This window comes from Mirounga leonina, unplaced genomic scaffold, assembly GCF_011800145.1.
Source record: "Mirounga leonina isolate KUSES-001 unplaced genomic scaffold, KU_Mleo_1.0 Mir_170, whole genome shotgun sequence".
NCBI classification, from domain to species: Eukaryota; Metazoa; Chordata; class Mammalia; order Carnivora; family Phocidae; genus Mirounga; species Mirounga leonina.
In genome coordinates, this window is record NW_023270433.1 from 20989 (window position 1) to 40040 (window position 19052).

The window sequence follows — 19052 nt, forward strand, 5'->3', positions numbered from 1 at the left end:
TTTGTTTTGATTTTTTGTTAAGTTTTATTTTAATCCAAGGACTTTGATTCATACAAAATGTCATTGTAGAAACAATAGCAGAATCCAAAGTCTGGGTGATCAATATTACTCAGGCAGCAAACTCGTCAATCACAGGATTGTTTTAAAGCAGGTCCCAGTTGTGTTGCATGGTTGGGACTTCTTTTTGGGTTTTTTTTTTTTAACACCGTTCTTAAATATAAAGTTTTGCAACAAACCTTTGATTTATATCAAATATAATTAAAAATTAACAAATGAGTACATTGTATCAAAAAGTACGAAGATATACATTTCATGCAAATACTTGTATATATGTATATATGTATATATTTTACATGCACACATAACTTATTCAAACTACAGCCACTGCTTGACTGGTCCAGATGCAGACAACTGGTTAATGCATTTCAAATTTGGCAACTCACTATGATATCTCAGTGGAAACATATGATAGCTGAGAAGAGACGATACAGAAACAAAACCCAAAGTCAGGAAAACAAGACACAGTATCTCTTCCCCCACTCCCTGTAGTTTTCACCAATTCCAGTGTCTAGAAGAATCCAGACAGACTGGTGAGGCTGTGTGGGGCTAGAACAGTGATTCTCCACCCAACATGGCCTGGGAAGCAGCTGTGGTTCTGCACAGAATGGATACATTCAAAATAACATGGGCCAGAGATGAAACATCAGTATCAAAATACACATCCTTCTGCTTTGCAACAGGAACACAGCTATCTCATGCAGAGTCTGAGATACCATTCCAGTTATTATTTCCTATTGCAGTAAAATACTCTGTAATCTTAAAGTTTCAGAGTGTTGTGCCTTCCAGTAAGGAAATTCTATAAAATGGTTTGGTCACAATCATGCTGAAACCCTAGAACAGGTGGTGGTCTTACGTGATTTATTTCTATTGAATGTGTGTCTTTTGTTGCATAGCCCTATGGGTTAACGACATCCACTCACTGGGACACATCTCCACACAGAGAAACGCACACACACATCACAGGCCAAGTTTCTTTAAGGTGAGTCATGGGGCAACAGCCAATGGGAACACTCAAATGATCCAGCAAAGAGATCATATGACATTTCCAAACATGGAGGATGCACCAAAATCTAATCATCTAAATATTCCTTTTGTTCACGAAACAAAGGGTCTCCCAGCATTTTATGCACAGCCTCCTAACTATGGTGTTTCCCTTTTGACAGTGGCCATGAGGTTGGATTTCCCTTTTGCTTCCCGCTTTCCCATGTCTTGTGCCACAGTGCTGGGCTTCAGATGGCTCCTACCTGAGCCTCAGTCGCCAAGCTTCTCCTTGCCCCATAGCTTCCTCTGAGTTTTGACCTCATTTCAGTCGGGGCATCCCAAGTGCCCGCACCCGCAGACACAGGCCCTCCCTCCTGCCCCAATGGGTCCATCTCCACTCCCCCACCTCTCCCTCTTCCCACGACCTCTCCCTCTCTCTGGCCTTATCTGAAAAGAAACTTTCACGACAACAGATACCATGCCCCCTTTGGCAGGCATCCCGTCCCTGAGATTCAGATGTAGAACAGACTGAAAACACCCCATACAAGGACACGCTCTATACTGCTCTGTGGCTTCCCAGGAAACCCTTCCACTCGTGGGAGGAAAACAGGGAAATGGTCGCTTCGTTTCCAACTACAACCGTCCCACTGGATGTTATATGAGTGTTCTCCATGGACACCAGCTTTCTACTTGGTTGATATTTGGAACTGGAAACAGTTCCAAGGATTCACCCACGCTTCACACAAGCTTCATGTCACCGCCCCCAGGAGCCTGGCACGAGAGGGCTCGGAAGTCAGGCACTTGGTCGAGAGCAGCAGAAGCCAGGGGAGCTGGGGGGCCACCCAGGCTGGACGCAAGAGCGTCTCCTCACACAAGCCACACACGCACACACACACACACACGCACACACACACACACACACCAAAGAGCTGAGAGCTTCCTACAGGTTGGATTTTTTTTAAGTCCTGTTGCTATTTCCTTCCCCATTTTTCTGTTTTGCTCTTCTTTCTAGATCAAGTATATGGAATTGACAAAAGAGGGAAGGGTGTTTCGATTAAAAACCAAAACCAACAGCAAGAGTGTTTTCCAGATTTGGTCCCTGTCAAGGTTGACAGCATCTGGGAGAGGACAGAGAGTGTGTTAGTGTATTTCTGGTGTCCATCTGCTGTTTCAGGTACAAAGAGCCACGCTGGATGTGTTTGTGTTTGTGGGCGCCGACAAGAATGCAAGGAGCCCCAGGCCGGGCTCCCAAGGCTACTACTGTTGACCATCAACTCCCTCTTGTCTAGCCAGGCGTTTAAACATGCCAGGCTCCGTACCACACACTTGGATAAAGGATGGCCTCTACCAGATCCAGACCTCCTAAAAGTGGCCCCGGGCACGCACCCCAGACGCTGGGAGCCATCACACAGGATTCAGACTGACAGGTCCCACTCAGCACACGCAGCAACTTCCCGTGTAGGGTCTGTGGTATGAGCCCCAGGCAGGCAGCATACAAGGGGACAGAGAGAGCCACGTCCCTCTCCGACAGGGCTTCAGGAACTGGTCCAGCGTGAAAGAGGAGGCGGGTGGGGGGAGCAGCGGGGCCTCCCCCCAGAGGGCCCCAAAGGCGGGGCCCCTCCTCCCAGGGGCTGCTGCCCCCGCCTCGGTGCCCCTGAGCGTCCCTGGGGCCCAGCGTGGATGATAAAACTCATCGACTGGAACGCGCCCGCCGAGCAGGTGCGTGGCGCAGGCGGCGCGGCTAGCACCAGTGGTCTTGGTCGGGGTGGTGGTAGCTGTGCCGAACACGGCCGCCCGAGCTGAGTCCCAGGGTGCAGTGGTAGCCGTTGGGCACGCGGCGGAGGGGGTGTGACTGGGAGGTCAGAGAGGACACGTAGGAAGTCCGGGAGGAGCGGCCTGAGTTGGTGGCCACAGCCTCCTCGAAGGTAAGCGTGTCCTCGGGCTGGGTGCGGGCAGTGTCCTCACTGTCCAGACGCTGCCCCAAGTAAGGGTCAGAGCCGATCCTAGAGCCGGCGGCCAGAGGCTGGCTGAGGGGGTCTCTCTGGAGCAGAGCGTTGTGTTCGGAAAGGCCCCGGCTAAGCCGGCCCGGGGAAAAGGTGGGGAGGCTGGTCTGCGCCCCAGCAAAGTGGACAGGCGAAGAGTTGGCCGTCTTGTAGGTGACACTGGGACGGGGGGTCAGCGGAGTCTGGGGGAGCTGCCTCCGCCCACCACGGCCAGGGGTGCTAGCACCGGATGTTGACAACAAGGGGCTCCCGTTCACTGAGCCACCACCCTACAGGAAAATAGAGCAGAGCAAAAAAAAAAAAAAAAATCAAAGTACCAGACCAGAGGCCAATGCAGGTGAGAACCAGGGAGGTGGGGGGTGAGGCATGGAGAGAGGCAGGCGCCCTGGGAGGGGACCGGTAGGGTGTGCGGTGGCAGGGGGAAGTCACTGGTGCCGGTCGGCCTGGGGAGGTGGATGGGGAACAGTGGGTAACAAAGGGACAGGCACAGCTCAGGGAGAAGAGAGACCAGAGGCCAGTCCAGGGCAGTTGGGAGGGGAGGATCAGGCTGGTGGGGGAGGAACGGGGCGAGGAAGCGGGGAGCGCAGACTCGGGCCTGGGAACCAGGACATGAAGGAGGATTCAGAGCATGGTGGAGGGAGGGCTTGCAAGGAGGGGCAGTGAGGGGGGTCCTGTCTTACCGGTCTCAGGGGTCCTGGCTCCTGCCCAGCTGTTGGTGACGTGGGGTGGCTGCTGAGGGAGGGTTTGGGCTGCGAGGGCTCCCGGCCCCCAAAACGGTCACAGGAGTAGAAACGCTGCTTCTCCGAGGAAGAGGAAGAGGGCTGCCTCCGCTCTTGGGACCGGCCCCGCTCCTGCCTGCGCTCCCTCCGGCAGCCTGTGGGACCCTCTCCCGGGGGTGGGCCTGGCCCTGCAACACTGCTGGGTGCTGGCCAGGAAGAGGAGAAGTCAGCACCGCGAGCCAGGTGGCAAGACAGACCCCCAGCCCAGACCCCGTCCCCACGGCCAGCAGGGGGACCCAGGGGGAGAGCTGAGGTGCATGGGTGATCCTGCCTGGTCCCCAGACCTGGGACTCACCGCCCCCTACTCAGGGCCATTTGGATGGTCGAGGCACAGAAAGGAATGCCTCAGGCCCTGGCCATTTGAGGGACCCCGCACGCACCGCCATCTGTGTCTGCGGACAGGCTGGGCCCCTTCTCCAAGGACTTCTGCTTCCTGTCTCTGCGGCGATGGCAGCGGTGGTGGTGATGGGGCGCAGCCTGGCTGGCCGGGGCGCGGTCCAGGGCAGCGCTGCAGAGATGAGCCATGTGGGGACGCTGGGGCGCCAGTGTGGAGATGGAGCGCTTCATGGGGCTGGCGTTGGGGGCCGGCTGCAGGTGGGATGTGGGTTGGCACACAGTCTGAGAGAGGGGCCTGGGGCAGGCTCCAGGGTGGCACTGAAGGCCTGGGGTTCAGGAACCACCAGGCCCCTCCCTCTCCCCGGAAAGCTCTTCCCCACCCAGGCCCACCCTTTCTTCCAGAGCACACTGCACAAGGTGCTGTCCATCTCTGCCAGCAGGGCCCAGAGAGCTGTTGGCTTCAGTGTCCCTGGGGGACAGGGAGGATGCCAGGAAGAGGGAGGCTGCGGGCCTGGTTGGGAGAACCCTGAGGGGTGGCTGAGTGTGATGGCTCTGCTGGGCCAGGGCCATGGGGCTCCTGCCCTGGGCTGAAATCGGGACCTGCGGAAATGGGCCCTCCAAGAGGAGCTGACCCACAGCCTCCACTCGGCATCCTCCAGCTGGCCACCCAGCGGGCCAGGGTCAGGAAGGGGAAGAGGGCAAGAGCCACCACCAATGGGAAGCAGAGACAAGTTTAGAGAATGAAGTCATTTTGAATGTGCAGAACCAGGAACCACAAAAGGAGGCAGGGACAGGGCTAGCCCCAGGCAAGCACTGAAGGTCCCAGGCTGCAGGACATGCCCCTCTAAAGCCCCTCACCATCCCAGGAAGTGAAAGCAGGGCCCCCTGACACAGCCTCAGGTCTGCAGGCCCCTCTCTGAGTCCTTGTGAATAGGCCCACAGCCCCCTTGCCCTGGAGCTTCCTGCTTGGTACTCAAAGCACTCCTGAAGGAGCAGGGGATGGAGGTGGTGCCGCCTCCAGCATCCAGAGAAAGAACAGGGCAGGTCATCGCCAGAGCATCGATGGGGAAAAGGGAGGACCAAGCTGTGAGGCACTGTGTGCATGGTGGGGAGGGGGGGGCGGAGGAGGGGGATGCGGGCTGGCGTGGGAGAGGTATGTCCTAGAGAGAGGGAAAGTCTGGGTCAGGGACACTGGGCTGGGAGATGGAAGCCCCAGGGCCCCAACAGGAGGCTGAGCACAGGTGGGTGGTGGGGATTCTTGGCAGGCCTCAGAGGACTCTGGCTGCACCTCTTGAGACCATCATCCTGGGAGCTCCCAACAGGGCTGACAGTGTCCAGGCTGCAGTGCAGGTAGGGAGCCTTCATGTGGGACACAAGCCCTCCCCAAGCCAGGTCTCCTCATCCCCCACTCCCCCACCCTCCCACGACCCTGACCCTCCCAGACCACCCACCTGAGTCTCTGCAGCCAGGCGGGGCATGGAGGCCGCTCGTCCCTGGCTCTCCAGTCCGAGTTGGGGCTCCCCGTCAGGACCTCTCAGGGCCATGCTCTGCATCTGGACATCCACAGCCTGGGCATATAGCAGCCCGCAGTCACACCAGCCCCCACCCCACTCTCACCTTCTCCCCCATCCTGGGCTCCCCGCCACATTCCTGCCATCTCCCACCATCCCGGTCTCACCCCAATCCTTATCTCATCCCCCATCCCCAGCCTGACTCCCCAGCCCTGGGAGCCCTCACCGGTTTTCCTGGCTGCACCACTGGGATCTCTGTAGAGTGGCCACGCTCCAGGGGTGTCCTTGCCTCAGAGGGTACCTCCTGGGTCCTCTGAGTGCCCCAGGAAACAGACTCCTTGATGCCACTCTCCTGGGTTTGTCTGTAGAGAAGAGAGGATCGTGCTGTTGGCTCAGAGGTCTGTGGGCCATGGAATGCCCAGCAAGGACCCGGCTGCAACCTGCCAGGAACCTACACTGGCCCCTTCTACTCTGGGTTGGAAGCAGCCCAGATGCATGAGGCCCTCCAGGTATCAAGTGGCCACACAGCCAAGGGATGCGGACCCAGCACCAGGGCTCAGAGCAGATGGGCAGAGAGGGCCCCCGGACACGAGTCCGAGGGAGGTCTGGGCCCACCGCTTCCTGGTCTAGGGACATCCAGCAGGTTCCTCGGCCCTGGACAGGGCCTCCCATGTGTAGTGGGAGCAGGGATGGTTCTTGGCAAGGACGAGGCCACATGCGTACAGTCTGCATGATGCACAGTATGGACATCCTGTCTAGGCTGGTGCACAGCAAGCCCTGACCACTAAGTTAGGGGCAGTTCAGTACTCAGAAAAACCTACCAGATTAACAGTCCAAGACCCACAGCCAGGCTCCAAAAAACACCGTCCAAACACGTAGAGATGAGGAGGAAATCAGGAGCCCTAAACACGCATGCTGTGCCCAGTCTGGTATCAGTCCCCACACCTTAGCCATCCTAAATCAGGAGCCCTAAACATGCATGCTGTGCCCAGTCTGGTATCAGGCCCCACACCTTAGCCATCCTAAATCAGGGGCCCTAAACACGCATGCTGTGCCCAGTCTGGTATCAGGCCCCACACCTTAGCCATCCTAAATCAGGAGCCCTAAACACGCATGCTGTGCCCAGTCTGGTATCAGGCCCCACACCTTAGCCATCCTAAATCAGGAGCCCTAAACACGCATGCTGTGCCCAGTCTGGTATCAGGCCCCACACCTTAGCCCTCGCTGGATGAGGCAGAGCACAGGCCCCCCTCCTTGGGCTCAGCCAATGTTTCCCTCTAGCCAATAGGGTGTTAGCAGACCTGGGACCCCGCTGGCCCTGAGGGGGTTGGCTGAGGGGAGCCTGCCTGCTACCACCCCCCAGCGACACACGGTGCAAGACAGGTGACTGTTCTGTCACAACACTTGGTTTTCGGTGGTTCATTACCAAGAATTATTGTGGCAAGAGTTAGGGGCTAGGTAACAAGGACGTTACCAATTTGTCTACAAAATACAGTTGCTTCAGAAATCACTACTGGAGTGGAGATCTGAGAGGAAAAATGTCTTAGAGGAGTTACAAAGACTAGACACATACAGGCCGTCAGCAGAATGGGGTCAAAACAAATCATTTCTCAATGGGCAGTGAGGAAGCAGAGGCAGAGGCCCCTCACCGGAAAGGGAAATGGGCACGCACAACGGGAGGCGACAGTGGGGACCACCAACGGTCTAAATCCACTGACCTCAGTGCCGTCAGAGGCACCCGTGTGACGTTTCGGGAATTAGCTTTGGGGTCTGCCATGGACCGCTCCAGCAGCCGGCCTGGACCAGCTTTCAGGTAGCATCCGCGGGGAACCACTTGGGAGGAGGTGGGCACAGGGTGGACAGAGAGGCCAGTCTCCCAAAGTGCTGGTGGGACCTGAGGGCTCCCTGTCCTGCAGCACGGCCTACAGGGAGCCCTTCTGGGAGGGGAAGAAACCGGGAGTCCTGCCTCCTCCGTGCCCCTCGCACCCTGGCCAGGTACTCACACGGCCCCGCCGTTGCTGAGGGACGCAGAGCTCTTCTGCCGAAGGAAAACCCGGGCTCCTCGGAGCACAGCCGGCTGTGTCTGCTCCAGCGTGGCCTTCAGAGGGTGGAACAGGGACACAGGGCCCATCTGTAGAAGGGACGCAGAGAAGAGGAAGAGCTCTAAGGGCAGAGACAGGTGCGCCAGCCCCCACAGCATGGGTTGGTGCTTCTTCTGCCCTGACCCAGCCCTACATAGGAGGTAGGCGGGGGCTTACTCCCAACCTGGCCTGTGAGTGACATCAGGAAAGTCATTTCACTTCTTGGAGCCTCAGTTTCCCTACCTACAAAATCTGGGGACCTCGTCCAATTACAAATGGTAAAAAGATTTCATCTCATCATCAACTTGGATTGACGGGTAGAGGCTGCATGAGCCCCAGATTGAGCAGAATTCTGAGGACATTTCAGGGCTCGGGGGGGCGCTGATGGGTGTCTGCAACAGACAGGGGAACAGGGGATATGGTGTGGGCATCAGATACTTCCCATCCCAAGAAGGGTGAATGTCCCTGTAAGCTCCAAACACCAGGCAACTTTCTAGACAGAGTCTACGTATGGTCACTGATGGTTTGGCTGCGTGGGAAAGTTGTTATCTTTGAAGGATGACATCAGGAAGATGGGGCCCCAAACCAGCCCAGTCAGAGTCGTGAGTGGAAGAAATCATGACCCTGGACCCATCAGTTTGAATCTCTCTGGTCCCTGCCCAGGTGCAGGGTAATCAGGTTCTCCTTGCACCTCCCCAAACAACCTCCGCAAATATTCTTCAAGCTTCTTTCTTCTACCACTTAAAAAAGTGGTATCTCCAGGGAACATGTCCTCAGCCCCTTGTCTACTGCTCCTGAACACTAGGCCTCCAAGTCAGGAGGCCCCCAGTACCAGCAGGAGACCAGCCACTGGAAAGCACACAGGCTGTATGGAGTTTCTGACTTTGGGGCTGGAGAGGTAAGGCTACAGTAAGAACCTCTCATCTTCCTTTTCTCGCTGTGCAATCTCCAGGAAGGGTGTGGGTTTCCTCTGTCGTCAAAACAACTGACGGGTGCCAGAGTCTGAGGTTTACTTCTTGGAAATCCTGGAACTCGGTACCTGGGACAGGCCTCCCGTGGCCTGGTGAATCTGGTCTCTGGTGGTCTTGTTCTGTTTGTAGAAGTCAAATATCATCAGAGCTGCATACACTTTTCCTACGGTCATCTCATCGGCTGGCGGGAGAGAAAACAGAGGATGGAGTGTGGAGGAGGAAGGAGAGGTGGGGTGGGGCAAGGGAACAGCCTCCACCACAAGGACTCCTGGACATGCTCAGGAAAGGGCACAGGGCTTGGCCAAAGTTGCATCTTTGGACACTGAGCACGTGCCCTCTGGAGCTGTACTGACTCTCCACAGGGCCCTCCATCTCCTCCCAATGAAGTGGATGTAGGGTTTAATCTTTAAGCACCTCACCTCTAACTGTAGGAGTCTCCCTGCTGTTCTCTGGATTTTTTTAAGTGCACACCCCCACCAGGAACATGGGTGACTGTGGCCAACAGAATAAAGCCCAGGGAATCCCTTCCCACAGTCCCTATGCACCCACCGGTAAGACCGTTCTCCCTGCAGGTGGAAACTAAGTCTAGACTATTGACGAGGTCACCCTGGCCCAGACCTCCTGGCTCTGCCTCTGGGTGGGACACAGAAGGGGGGTGCACAAGGAGAATTTCTCGCCCTCACTTACGTTTATGGGGTGGCACCAGTAAATCCAGGGTCTTCTGGGGCAGATTGGCCCACACAGAGGAAATCTCCTTCCTCAACTCTGCATCACACTGATGCTGCTTGGTGCCGGCTGGGGCAGGACAAGGGTGTAGAGGGGAAGAGAGATGTTAGGAGCTGTCTCATGGCCCCCCTGGGGGAGCCGGCAGGAAGAGGTGTGGTGTGGGGGGAAATGGGGCAAGGACAGTGCTAGGAGAAAGGACAGAGCGGGGAGAAGCACGGCCACGGTGGCTGTCAGAGCGTCCCTAATGGGCACGCGCAGAGACAGAGGCCTGTGTGCATGGGCCCTGGGAGTGGAGAAGGGATATGGTGGCGGTCCAGCTGCTCATCCAACCGTTCAAAACTATCGAGTGAGCACCCTCCCATGCCAGGTACTATTCTAGGTGATGGACCAAAAGCAAAGGAGCCACCTTTGTGGCACCATGTGGCTTGACTCAACAATAAAGTGGCAGTAAGTTCAAAACCTAGTGTGTTGGGTGCAGAAAAAGCTTACGTAGGGAGGGATGAGAAGTATCAGGAGGGCTGCAATTTTGGGACAGGGTAGTCGGGAAAGGTCTCATGAGAAGGTGGTGTGTGTGTAAGACCCCGAAGGCAGAAAAGGACCAGGGAGTGCAAAGGCCTTGGTGTGTCACACAACCAGTCAGGAAGGCAAGGCTCACTGAGCAGGGGGTGGGGGTGGGGGTGTTGCAGGGAGCAGATGCTGAGATAGAAAGCAGCAGAGGGTGTTAAGCAGAGGGATAAAATACTCTGATTTATCTTTTTTTAGCATCAGGTTTACTATGGTATAATGTACATACAATGAAATCCACCCTTTTCAGTTATCCCATTCTATGAACTTTGGTAAATGCATAAAGCCACGCATCCACCCTCACAATTGAGACATGGGTACCTGGTACCACTGCCAAAGTCCCTCTGTGCTCCCTTTGTAGCGGACCCCTTGGCCTCCTCTCATCCCGTCCCATCCCATCCCTAGTGTTTTCTGTCTCGGTTTGTTTTGCCTTCTCCAGAATGCCACACGAACAACGTCATCGGGTGTATTGGCTTTTGAGTAGGACTTCTCCACTCAGCATGGTGCATTTGAGATTCATTCCATGTTGCTGAATATATAAGTAGCCTGTTTCTATTGATTGCTGAGTACTATCCTACGGTATGGATAGACCACAATTTGTTTATCCATTCACCAGCTGTGAACATTTGAGTTGCTTACATTTTGAGGTGATTATGAAAGCAAGCTGTAAACATTTGCATATATGTTTTTGTGCAGATGTATGTTTTCTTTTCTTCCCACTTAGGAGTGGGATGGCTGGGCCATACGGTAAGGAACTGCCAAACTAGGATCACAAGAATTCCATATTACGCATTCTCACCAGGACTTAATATTGTCATTTAAAAAAGTATTTTAGCCATATTAATAACCATGTAGGGTTATCTTATTATGCTTCATTTTGGATTTCTCTGATGATTAATGATATTGAGCATCTTTATAGGTGTTTATTTGCCTTCCCTATATATATTTTGGTGACATGTCTATCTATTCGAATCCTTTGCCCATTTTTATTAGGTTGTTTATTTTCTTATTACTGAGTTGTGAGAGACCTTTATCTATTCTGGAAACTGATCCTATAGCAGATACATGTTTCAAAAATATTTTCACCAATGCTTTAGCTTTGTCTTTTCATTTTCTTAAATGTTTTTTTGAAGAGCAGAAGTTTTTAATGTTGATAAAGTTCAATTCATCAATTTTTCTTTTATGGCTCATGCTTTCTGTGTCTTCAAAAATCTTTGCCAAACTCAAAATTGCCAAAATTTCTCTCCTGTGTTTCCTTCTAGAGGTTTTATAATTTTACATTTTACATTTATGTCTATGATCAGTTTCAAGTTAATTTTTGTAGGAGGTAAAAGGTATGTGCTATGGACTGAATTGTGCGCTGCCCCCATTCACATGTGGAAGCTGGAACCCTCATTATGACTGTATAAGGCCGAGAAGGAGGTAATTAGGTGAAATGAGGTCAGAAGGGTGGGACCCTGACCCAGAGAGTTAGTATCCTTATGAGAAGAGACACCAGAAAATCCGTTCACTCTCTGTATGCACTCAAGGAAAGACCATGTGAGCACACAGTGAGAAGGTGACCACCCTACAAACCAGGAGAACAGGCCCAGGAATGAAACTTACCTTCCTGGCACCTTGATTTGGACTTTCAGCCTCCAGACTGTGAGAAATAAATTTCTATGTTTAAGCCACTCAGTTGTGGTACTTTGTTATTGGCAGCCCAAGCAGACTAAGACACTAAATGTCAAGATTTTTCCCTTTTTTGGACATAAAGTTTTCTAAATTTTTCCAGTACCATTTGTTGAAAAAATTATCTTTTCTCCATTAATTGCCTTTACAACTTCATCAAAAATCCATTGGCAATGTAAGTATGAGACTCTATTGTGTTCCACTGACCCACGTCTCTGTCCTGTCACCAACACAATATGCCTCAATTGACATGCTTTATAGAAAGTCTTTGATTCAGGTAGAGTAAGTTTTCTTTGTTCTTTTTTCAAAATTGTTTGTTACTCAAGTTCTTTTGCTTTTCTAGATACATTTTAGAATCCGTTTGTACATTTTTACCTAAAAACCTGTTGGATTTTGATCGGGTGAACATTTATTCTATTGATCAATGTGGGAAGAACTGACATCATGACAATATGGAATCTTCCAATGCATGAAGATGATGCAGTGCTTAATTTTTAGATCTTCTTTGCTTCTTTCAATGTTTTGAAATTTGCAACATACAGATCTCACATATATACTTTTTAGAGTTATCCAGCAACAAAGAAGTACTTCATGTTTTTGGTGTGATTTTAATGGAACTTTTTCCCATTTCAATTGTTAATTGCTAATATATAGGAATACATTTGCTTCTTGCACATTGACCTTGTATCTGTGACCTTGCTCTATACTTGTGGATGGTTTTAGTAACTTTTTTTAATAGCTTAAAACAACATAAATTTATTATCTCAGTTCGGGAGGCCAGAAGCTCAAAATCAAGGTGTCAGCATGACTATGCCTCCTCCAAATGTTCTAGTGAAGAATTCTTCCTTGCCCGTTTCTAGATGTTGGTGGCTCCCAGCCATCCTTGGCATTCCTTGGCCTGTAGATGCCTCCATTTTATTCACTTTTTCTTAGAGTCTTTCAGATTTTCTCCATACATAATCATGTCAATTGTGAATACAGGCAATTTTATTTCTTCCTTTCCAATTGGTATGCCTCCCATTTATTTTTCTTAACTTATTACAATGGCTAGGACCTAAAGTATGATGTTGAACAAGAATGATGACATTAGACATCCTTCCTTTGTTCTTGATCTTAGGGGAAAAGGAGTTAGTCTTTCTTTGTTAAGTGTGTCATTTGCTGAAGGTTTTTCATAGATATCCTTGATCAGATGGAGGGAGCTTCCTTCAGTTTCTACTCTATGCAGAATTTTTAAAATCATGCGTTTTTGTGGAATGCTTTTTCTGCATCTATTGAGATGATCATATAGTTTTACTTCTTTGATATATTAAATTATATTGATTGATTTTTTATACTTGAACTCAACTTGCATTCCTGGGATAAACCCTACTTTTGTCACCAAGCAAACAGATACATATAGCCAGACTCAGTCTGAGAAAATTGTGTTGAATATTTTTGTGTCTATAGTCATGAGGGATATTGATCTGTCACTTTCTTTTCCTATAATGTCTTTGTCTCATCTTGGTATCAGAGTAATGTAAGCATAATATGGTAAGTTGAGAAATAGCTTCTTTTTCTCTATTTTCTGGAAGAGTTTATATAGAGCTGGTATTATTTCCCCCTTAAATGTTTGGTAGACTTCACCTATGGAACTAACTGGGCTGGGGATTTTCTTTGTTGGAAGGCTTTTAACTATAATTTAATTTCTTTAATAACTATAGTGCTACTCAGATTATCTCTTCCCTTTTTTAACCCACTCAGGTTACCCATTCTTGAATGAGCTTGATAGTTGGTGTCAAGGAATTTTTCCATTTCATTTAAGTTGTTGAACTTATTGACAGAAAGTTGTTCATAAAATTTCCTTGTTATCCATTTAATGGCAGCAGGACCTGTAGCGGTGTTCTCTTTCATTCCTTATATTGGTTATTTTTATCCCTTTTATTCTTGATTGGTCTAGCCAGAGGTTTATTAATTTTATTGGTTTGGTTTTTAACATGATCATTCTAGCTGTTATGTTGAAGGCAGACAAGAACAGAGGCAGACCAGTCGGAAGCTACTGCAACCATCTAGTCAAGACCCAAGAGAGAGTGGATTGGACCAGGAGCTGGCAGTGGGAGAGGACAAAGAAGTGACCATATTCTGGTATATTATGAAGGTGGAGTCAAGAGATATGACAAGAGATCATATATGGATCAAAACTGGGAAAAGGATTAAAAAAAAAAAAGAAAGAGGAGGTAAGAATGACTCCAGAGGTCTTTGTCTTGAGTGACTAACTGGAAGAACAGAGTTTCCACTGATGGAGACGGGAAAGACCATGGGGAATATGTGGTGATCAACTTTGGGCAAGTGAACTTTGGAATGCTTACTGGGCCTCCAAGTGGAGACAGTAAAAATTCACATGAGAATGCAGAATGCAGGTCTGGAGTTCAGGAGGCCTGCACTAAAAACACAAAGTTGGAAGTCCCAGTATTTACAGCCATGAAAATAGGTGGAATGACAAACGTGGCAAAGAGAACAATCTGAGGGGCACAGTGACATTCAGAGGGTGGGAGACATGAGAAAACAGAACAGGAAACATCAAAGGGATTCAAAAAGAAGGACATGACAACTGAGGAAAGGCTGAGCTGTGGATAGGTAAGATAAGGACCGAGCACACAGAGGTCACTGAACAGCTTAGCAAGAGCGGCTCCAGCAGCGTTGCAGTGGAAACCCACCTGCAGACCAAACAAGAGAGACCAGACAGACAATACAGACCAGTCTCTCAAGGAGTTGGTTGTGAGGAGGGGAAGAATAAACATAGGGAAGCCAATGGAGGGAGAAGAAAACCTTTTAAAGATGGGAGCGATCATAGCTTGTTTATATGTTGATACGAAGAATTCAATAGGGAGGAAAAAATTGACAGGGCAAGAAGCAGGGTGCAGAATTTCTAGCATGACATCTTTGGGTAGATGATGAGAACGGGACCTAGAGTGCAAGGGGGGGCAGGGTATGGGACTGGCCTTGACTCATCCACTACAAACGAAATGGCTGAGCTCAAGGGCACGAGTGCAGCCAGAAGGGTGGTGTGGGGGCAGGGACAGTGCAGATCCCCTCTGGTGGCTCTAATTTTTCTAATTTTCACAGGAGGGTGAAGGTGGAAAGGATACACTGGAGGTTTATTCTCTCCTAGATTTGGCACAGGCTATGCAGTCCTGTCAGTTAGCTCAGGAGAGGACCTGACAGGGCCCGCGGTCACTACGGGGAGTGGACAGAAGGCACACAGACGCTGCACCCTGGAAGGATGCTACCTCATGTTCTGTCGCCACATGCTCTAGCTCTGGGTAACGTGGACAGGTCATTTAACCTGCACCTCAGCTCCCACACATGAAAATGGGATCATTACAATGCTCAGAGGCAGGGCGGTTATCAGGGGATAAAGTCAGTGCCCAACAGAGGCGCCATGGGCAGCTGTCCTTGGTCGCCTCCAGACAAGCCTCCTCACCCCCTGTCCCTGCACACCCACCTGGGGGTGGCTCTGGAGTGAGACCGCCCGGTCCTGGCTTGGTGCCCTCCCCAGATGCTGCCTTGCTCACCTGGAGCCAGCTTGATCTCCAGTGCAGTCCGAATGAGGGCCATCAGCGTGGATGTGAAGTGGACAGTCATGTCCTCATTGGAGATGGGCATGTTCATGCGAACCAGGCGCTAGGGACAAGGGGAGCAGGTCAGGGCCAGGCCTACCAGGGTCCCTCCACCACAGGACTAAAGGTGCTGGAGGCCCCTAGAGGCTGGGCTTCGCCTCCTGGGGGTGGCTTCTGCAGGTGCCCAGGCAAAGTTGGGTGGCTGGGAGTTTTGCCAGCATTCACACTCACCCTTGGACCGCCCCCCACCCCCACCCCACTGGAGCTGAGTCTTCTCCTAGCTGTGGAGAAACAGAAGTCCAGGTAAAGACTGTAGCATAGCACCAAGCCAGAAGCCTGGATCCCTCTGAAAGAACAGGCACATGCTTAGCCAGAAGGACCCCTGCCCAAGGCTGGAATAAGGGGCGTGGGCCCTGGGCTGAAGAGGGAGGGATCTGGGCTGCAGAACTGAGGCTGGGGCACCCTGGGATGGCCCACAGACAGGAGGGAAGACCCCTGTCCTTACAGCTCCGCCCAATGTCATCTCCTCCACCGGCAGCCTGGAGCACTGGACAAGGGGCAGGTCAGCCAAGAGCACAGCTCTGAGCCCCAGCTCCCAGTGAGGCATCCCCTCACCCCAGGAAGGCTTCTGCCTCTCACCACCCAGCCAGGGGGCCTGGCAGAGGCGGCCAGCACCTTCCAGTCAGAAGGACCCAAACAGATGGCACTGCACAGGGCCAGCGTGAAGGCTGCTAGGGAGAGGCTCAGGGCCATCGCACAGGAGTAAAAGTACTCCGGACCAGACTGGGGGCAGTGCCCTGCTGCTTTGCTCCCTGTTTCCCCATCAGGTGAAGAGCCCCTTTCCTCTCCTCGTTTTTCAAGGACAGAACAGCGGGAGACAGATGTGCGTCTGGAACAGACCTCCGGGTATAGGCAGCAGCTGCCCAGAGCCTGAGGCTCTGAGAACTTAGGTGATGTCCAGGAAGAAAAGTATCCTTGGTGTGTCTGGAATGGTCTCAGCATGGGGGGGTCACCTAGCTGGCCAGGTAGAGCCCTAGGGGCACCGTGACCCACCTGTCTTCTCCCAGCAGTCTCTTGACATCTACCATAAGACAGAGCTAGAGATGGGGGCACCGGGCCCCTCCCCGGGTTGTGCCTGTCCTCTGCCAAGCCCACATCCCATGACACAGCAGCCTCTCTTCCCCTCTAGGGAGGGCCCCCAGCCCTGCCCCCAGTGTCTGGGCCCTAAATCCAATCCTCGGCCTAGTAGAGATTGGGTGGCTAAAGACACGAGCCCAGACTCTGCCCCCCTGAATGCTGGCAAAGCCCCACCTGGCACATCCAATCATGGTCCCAGGACCTCACACATCACCTTTGTGACGCACACCAGGAAAATCGGCTTTCCAGAGCACAGTGTCCCTGTAGACCAGCACCGATGGCAGTAAGAGAGGCAGAGGGATTCCTCTCCAGGGAAGTCAGGGAGTCAGGTACCAGCGTGAAGGAGGAGCAAGCAGGTGATTTCCAAGAGAAGAGAGCTCTGTCCAGGGCACCTACACCAGAGGCTCTCCTCTGCCTGTCCAGGCCCTAGAAGGGCGGGGATCTCAGGAAGCGGCAGAAGGACAAGGCCAGGGTAAACAGATAGGCATCTCTGCCCTGGGCCTAGACCCTCCTGGTCATAGCACTCTGAGCATCTCCTGGACCCTCCCCAGCTCCCCAAGCCCATCCATTCCTACCCACCCTGAGGCCTCCCCTGGTCTATTCATGACCAGAACCTTGGAACTGGCCAGCACAGCTGGGGAGGGGCCCTAAAGGCTAGCCCATCAGAGCCCTGCATGCCCAGCCTGGCCCCAGGTATCAGTGTGGACAGAACTCTCCTTCTTGGGAACAAAGCTACAGTCTTGCATGCAGGCCTCAGGCAGGCGCAACATGCATGCCAGGCAGGGGAGGGCTGAGGAAGACAGCAGAGGCCTCTGCCGATGGCTTGAAGGAGCCACTTAGCTTCCAGAGGCTGTGCTGAGCCAGGTGACAGAGGCAGGCCCAACTCGAGCACAGAGACAGACATCATGGACAGAACCAGAGAAAGCTCTGCTGGGAAGCTCGCTCAGAGAGAGGGCGGTGGCAGAGAGGCTCCAGACACATGCTGGTTGAGCCGCAGAACTCGGGCTGGCTCTGTTTTCTGGGAGCAATGGGAGCTGCAGGAGGGCTCTCGGTGTGGGGTGACGGGTGGCGGGTGGTGCTGGAGGGATGGAAGGTGCCTACACACCAAAGGGCACATGGGGCAGGTGGGAGCAGGCTTGGGGCTGGGCCATGTGACCTGCTTGCCCCCCAAGGAGGGAGGCCTGGAGATGTCCTTCAGTTTACCCCCTCCTTGCCGCTCAGCCTCCTGGGCTCCTCAGCGATGGAGGGAGGAGGCATGGGACTACCTGTCCTTACCCTGCAGCAGTCTCTGAAGCCCCAGGAATGACAGCAGAACGCCTCTCCCTGGCATCCTTTCCTCTTAATGCCACAGTGCCTCCTTCCCGCTGTGGAACTTACAAAGCCCTGGGGATGCTGACGCAGCCCAGACCTGGGGAAGTTCTGCATGTGCGGAGCTGGGTGTGGGTTCCTCAGAAGTGCCAGAGGCCCTGCAGGCCCCTATTACCCCAGGCTCAGACCCAAAGGGCTGGATAACTCCACCTTCATCGGGTGCTTATGGGACAGAGAAGCTGAGTGCGGTCCTGAGTCCAGAACAAAAACAGCTTCTGTCAAAAAGGTGGTCTGTCCCCTCATTTCCAGGAAAGAGAAGGAAAGGAAAAAAGGCAGGTGGAGGGCTCCGGCTCCGCCTTCCTGAGCCTCTCAGGGGCTCTCAGAGGGGGCAGACCTGCGGGCACAAGGGGCGAGTGCAGACACCATCATGGTATCTATGTCCCTCTGTCTGGGAAGGTAGAGGACATGGTTGGAGCAGAGAAAAGGAAGAAACAGTGAGACAGCAGAGCGGCAGACAGACAGACAGACGGACAAGCCCCGAGAGGAGACGGGAGACCAGCCCCAGCACAGCCAGCCTCGGGGTGCAGGGTCGGGGTCTACCTTGTATGCAACTCGAGCAGGGCATTTCTTCCCCAGCCCCAGGGGTGGGGACATGTGTTTCAGCATCTCAAACATGTCATTGTAACTGATGCGCCCACTGGAGACCCGGCCCAGAGAGGCAGAGGCAGGGTGGGGTCCACAGGAAGGGGTGCGGCAGGAGGGGGGCGGGGGGAGGAAGCAGACAAGAAAACAGATCCAGTTAACCAGCGTCAGATTACATGCCAAAAGTCAAAATACGTAAAATGAGGGACTTTTCTGCTTGACTCAATCCCCTCCTTGCCCCTCCCAGCCTCACCTCCACACTCCAGCCCCACGCAGGGCAGCGGGCAGGGGTGACATCTGAGCTAATGAACATGGAGGGATGAGGAAGGGCTGCATCAGGGCGGCTTTGGGTTGTCAACTTCTGATTTTACACTTTTAGAAAACCACAGATAATGCCAAATCAGAAAAGAGCTGTTTCACCATGCCGGGAGAGCCGGCAGACAGAATTATGTGACCGAGGAGGCCGGCCTGAGAACCACGGCAGAAACATAGCTTTCCTTAATGCTCAATTTGCTTCCAAGTTAGCCTAGAGGCTAAAGAAGTGGAGAAAACTCTAAAACAAGCCGGAAAACTAGAGCTGGGGGAGCCCCGAGGCTCTAGAGACAAACTTGACGGTGAGTCCTGCTCCAAGCCCAGAGACGCCCGAGGCCGCCCAGGGCAGGGCTGCTGCTGGGAGTCATGGCTGG

The 19052-nt window shown here is 52.7% G+C and overlaps 1 protein-coding gene across 3 annotated transcripts in view; it reads right to left on the reverse strand.

Annotated features, from left to right (window-relative positions):
* Positions 1-19052, reverse strand: part of CACNA1B (calcium voltage-gated channel subunit alpha1 B) — a 186238-nt gene continuing 167186 nt past the window's right edge. For 2 of the 3 annotated variants that reach the window (XM_035015333.1, XM_035015332.1), the window contains 10 exons: positions 18325-18421; positions 15235-15343; positions 9410-9517; positions 8791-8903; positions 7674-7801; positions 5897-6032; positions 5611-5727; positions 4204-4411; positions 3725-3969; positions 1-3313 (listed from right to left, as the gene is read on the reverse strand). In XM_035015333.1, coding sequence (XP_034871224.1) covers positions 2783-3313; positions 3725-3969; positions 4204-4411; positions 5611-5727; positions 5897-6032; positions 7674-7801; positions 8791-8903; positions 9410-9517; positions 15235-15343; positions 18325-18421 — 1792 coding nt within the window. In that variant the 3' untranslated portion in view covers positions 1-2782. The remainder of the gene's footprint in view (positions 3314-3724; positions 3970-4203; positions 4412-5610; positions 5728-5896; positions 6033-7673; positions 7802-8790; positions 8904-9409; positions 9518-15234; positions 15344-18324; positions 18422-19052) is intronic. The other variant, XM_035015334.1, reaches the window with a different exon arrangement.